At 37.9% G+C, this 3422-nt stretch overlaps 1 protein-coding gene across 1 annotated transcript in view; it reads right to left on the bottom strand.

Moving 5' to 3' along the window:
* LOC104129887 (transmembrane 9 superfamily member 2) overlaps window positions 1-3422 on the bottom strand; it is a 32485-nt gene that overhangs the window by 19276 nt on the left and 9787 nt on the right. Inside the window, exons 8-9 of the mRNA XM_035898526.1 lie at window positions 1218-1297; window positions 159-267 (exon numbers count right to left, since the gene is read on the bottom strand). Of these exons, the coding sequence (XP_035754419.1) occupies window positions 159-267; window positions 1218-1297 (189 nt within the window). The remainder of the gene's footprint in view (window positions 1-158; window positions 268-1217; window positions 1298-3422) is intronic.

Here is a 3422-nt window from a genome sequence, read left to right as displayed (position 1 = left end):
ATGAAATAGCAATAAAGCTGTTTTTAACCCCCAGATACAAGACCATGTATCAAATTCTTGGTAGTTATACATCTCTTTAGATTGTATTAAAAACTAATTGATAGACATCATTATTGCCAGAAAAATATGCTCATGTAAGAGCTGTGAATCTTACTCACAGAAGAGTCAATCTGGTTGTATCTTGCAATATCTTTATGAAGAGTCCTCAGAATGATCATAGCCACCATGCCAGATAAGAAGAGAACAATTACGAGGGAATTCATTATACTGTAAATAAAGAAAAAAGTCAGACTTTCAATCCACTTATTCAGGTTTCAGGACATGAACTCCAATTCATACCACATGTACAGCTCAAGTCTGAGGAACAGCCTTAAGTCATTCAGATCCTTCAGTATTTTCCCATCCAGAGAGGATAAGTTGTTTTAAGTTCTGTACCTTCATAATTTCTTAGAATACAGAAGTGAGAAGAATAGTATTTTATGGTATATTGTTAATTCTCAAGACAGTTACATATTGCTTTTCTTTATTTTCCTCCTTATACAGCTCAGAAGTAATTTCCCTAGTGAAACAGCTACAGCTCTTAAAGCAAACTTTGTCAAGTAGATTTTATATCTATCAACTAATGAAATCTACATCATGCCACTTAATATTTTGTGGAGACATATTTAATCAGATTAGCCTTTTCAAACACTTTGTATTGCAAAATATTAACATTTCAACATAAATTATATACTTACTTGATATCATTTGCGTGGTACAGAGGGAAGTAAGAGCTTTTCATATACATCTTTTACTCATAAAAAACAAACCAAACCCCAAACCTTCTTTTTACTGCATGCAGCTGCTGAGTACAAAACATGCAGCATGCATATGGACCTCTCACTTGGCAGCTAGAGAAAGCCAGACAGTAACAAGAACACTGCAGAGCAGCAACGTCTCAAAAGTTCTACAGAATGGAGATGTTGCATGAAATGACGGAGGCTGCTTTCCTTTTGGACACCAACGGTGCATTCCTTTGGTGAAATGCAATACTACAGTTGCTCCCAAGACATGGAAGATGGTAAAAGTTCCTTCACATATGACAACAAAAACTTTTCTTCCCTGAAAACTAACAGACTTTGTTCTACCATAGCAGAAGTTATATATCCGTAGAAGCACAAATAGGAAATCTTTGTGTTCCCCTTCAAGTTTATTCACTGAATAAATGCAAGTCTTACCTAAACCACTGGATGTTTGTATGTGGCATGGACTCCAAAATGTAATCCCATCTGGAAGCCCACTTAATATTATTCTTTTCCTATAACGAAATCAAATAGCAATTAATAAAAACAAGTACAAGTTTGTTGCAGTCTCTCAGAGGGAATAAGCACATCAAATCTTCTTAAACCTTCCATACAGCATTAATATCTAAGCTTGGTACCAACCCTGATGCTAGATCTCCCTCTTGCATAATTCTTTTTATCTCCTGAGCCTCTCAAAGAATATCATGCTTATTGAAATCTCCTATACACTTTTTCTACCTTCAGCTGAGGCTTCACTAAGCCTCACCTTCCCATGATTTGGTATGTAGCTGCTACAAGATACTCCCAGCATAGCACACTGATCTTGGAACTTCAACTTTGTTAAACGTGCTCTATGATTCCTGGCAGACAACTTTCATTTCCAGGTATGTCTGTGAAGGATTTAAGAAGAAATCATTCAGCCACTTTCACCTTCAAAAGATGCTTCTGTTCCCTTCTATCTCCTCCTCTAAACACTTCATGTGAGAGCTGTACAAGTGATGATTCTTTCTGACCCCCAAGTCCTGTCCTCTACAGCTTGTCTCATGGGATGTACATCTGCCGCCCTGCTATGCAATTCTATCTCCTGACCGACATGACGTTCAGCAGAACTTCTTCATTTATTCACCAGGTGCTAAGTTTGTGTGGTTAATTCACAGAATTTAGACTATGTTTCCAGCCTAGAATTTTTAAGTTCCGATTCATGTTCTGGATCAAGAACATGTAACAATGAAGAACTGCACCAACACAACAAGGTAGCTGAAATTGCCAAAAGTTGCTCCTTTTCAGCTCAATCAGCAGCTGATCAGCAGTTCACAGCTGGTTGGGACAGAGTTTCAGCAACATGGTTCTAAACTTTGTTACTTGAGTACCAAACCGCTCACACGCTTACATTTTTGTATGCTTGTGTATTAAACACTGCAGGTACGATCATGTATACTTTTTCATGTACACAGAGGTAAATACCTTGCCCATTTCAATGAATTGAAGCAGAAACCATAGCTTTCTCATTGCAAGTCAGCTGCTATTGTTAGAAAGGACCATAAAGCAGTTGCACATTTTACTGGTTTATGTGTTCAGGCTTCCTGAAACTCATGTTCACCTATTTAAAAATACTTTTCACTGATAAATACTCCGCTTTTAAGTTATTTTGAAACTAATAATAAAAAGTAACACGCATCAGGTATTATTTCAAATTGAGGCTAATGGGTAACAAGGAAAAGAAGCAGTTTTGAAGTGTCTGATGATTGAGATGTGCTGTGCCGCCATCTGTGGGAAGTGCCTGAACCCATCGAGCTAAGGCTCACCTGCTCCACGCCGAGAAAAGGGGAGTAGGTAGCCCAAATGCCTAACACATTGCGTGAACAACCAGACAAAGTTCACACTGCAATTCTAAGTTGCAATTTATCATCAAGATTTAAACGCAAATGTTAACAGACAGGAGGCTCATTCATGTAGTAAAATCAGAGTCTAAGGAGGACTGGGTGTCTCAAGGGAAAAGTAACAGGATACAGAGCCTTGCACCTCAAGGTCATTGGTTCAAATCAAATTCAATTTGGTAGAATGAAAGCTGCTACCATATGACGGCGGCTTGACTGCCTGTACAAAATAAGCTGGTGGTCTCAAGCCAAATCCTGTAAGATTGGTGTAAGATTCCTTGCATCAGAAAAACAACCATGCTTTTGGGACAGACTGGAACCAAGGTACCAGGGTTTGAAGTAGCGTGAACTAAATTATTCTCACCCCCAAAAGAGGCTCACTTTCCATGCTGGGGTAAAGACCCAGTTGCAAGAAAGCCTAATTTCCTCCTGGCTAAGTCATAACTGGCTGAATAAAGCATTAGAGTATTAGTAAATATTAAGAGTATCAACTCTAAATGGCCACCTACACAAACAAAAAAAGCTAAGGAATAAAATAAAAAGCAGTACAAAAGGAGACAAAACCTGCAACTTCACTAGAAAAAAACCAACTTTACAATATGCTAAAATATACATTTAATACAAAAGTGTCTCCAAATAGAATATAAACACTTCTTCAACATGAGACTCTCAGTACCCTGACTGAACTCTGAAAACACAGAGCATATCTCAAGGAAGACAACTCTTACAGTTACTTAATCTATTAGTAATAAAACTGGGGGGG

Source organism: Egretta garzetta, unplaced genomic scaffold (genome assembly GCF_000687185.1).
Source record: "Egretta garzetta isolate BGI_Z169 unplaced genomic scaffold, ASM68718v1 scaffold220, whole genome shotgun sequence".
In the NCBI taxonomy this organism is placed as follows: Eukaryota; Metazoa; Chordata; class Aves; order Pelecaniformes; family Ardeidae; genus Egretta; species Egretta garzetta.
Note: the sequence above shows the minus strand (reverse complement) of the source record. Positions and strands in the feature narration are given on the sequence as shown.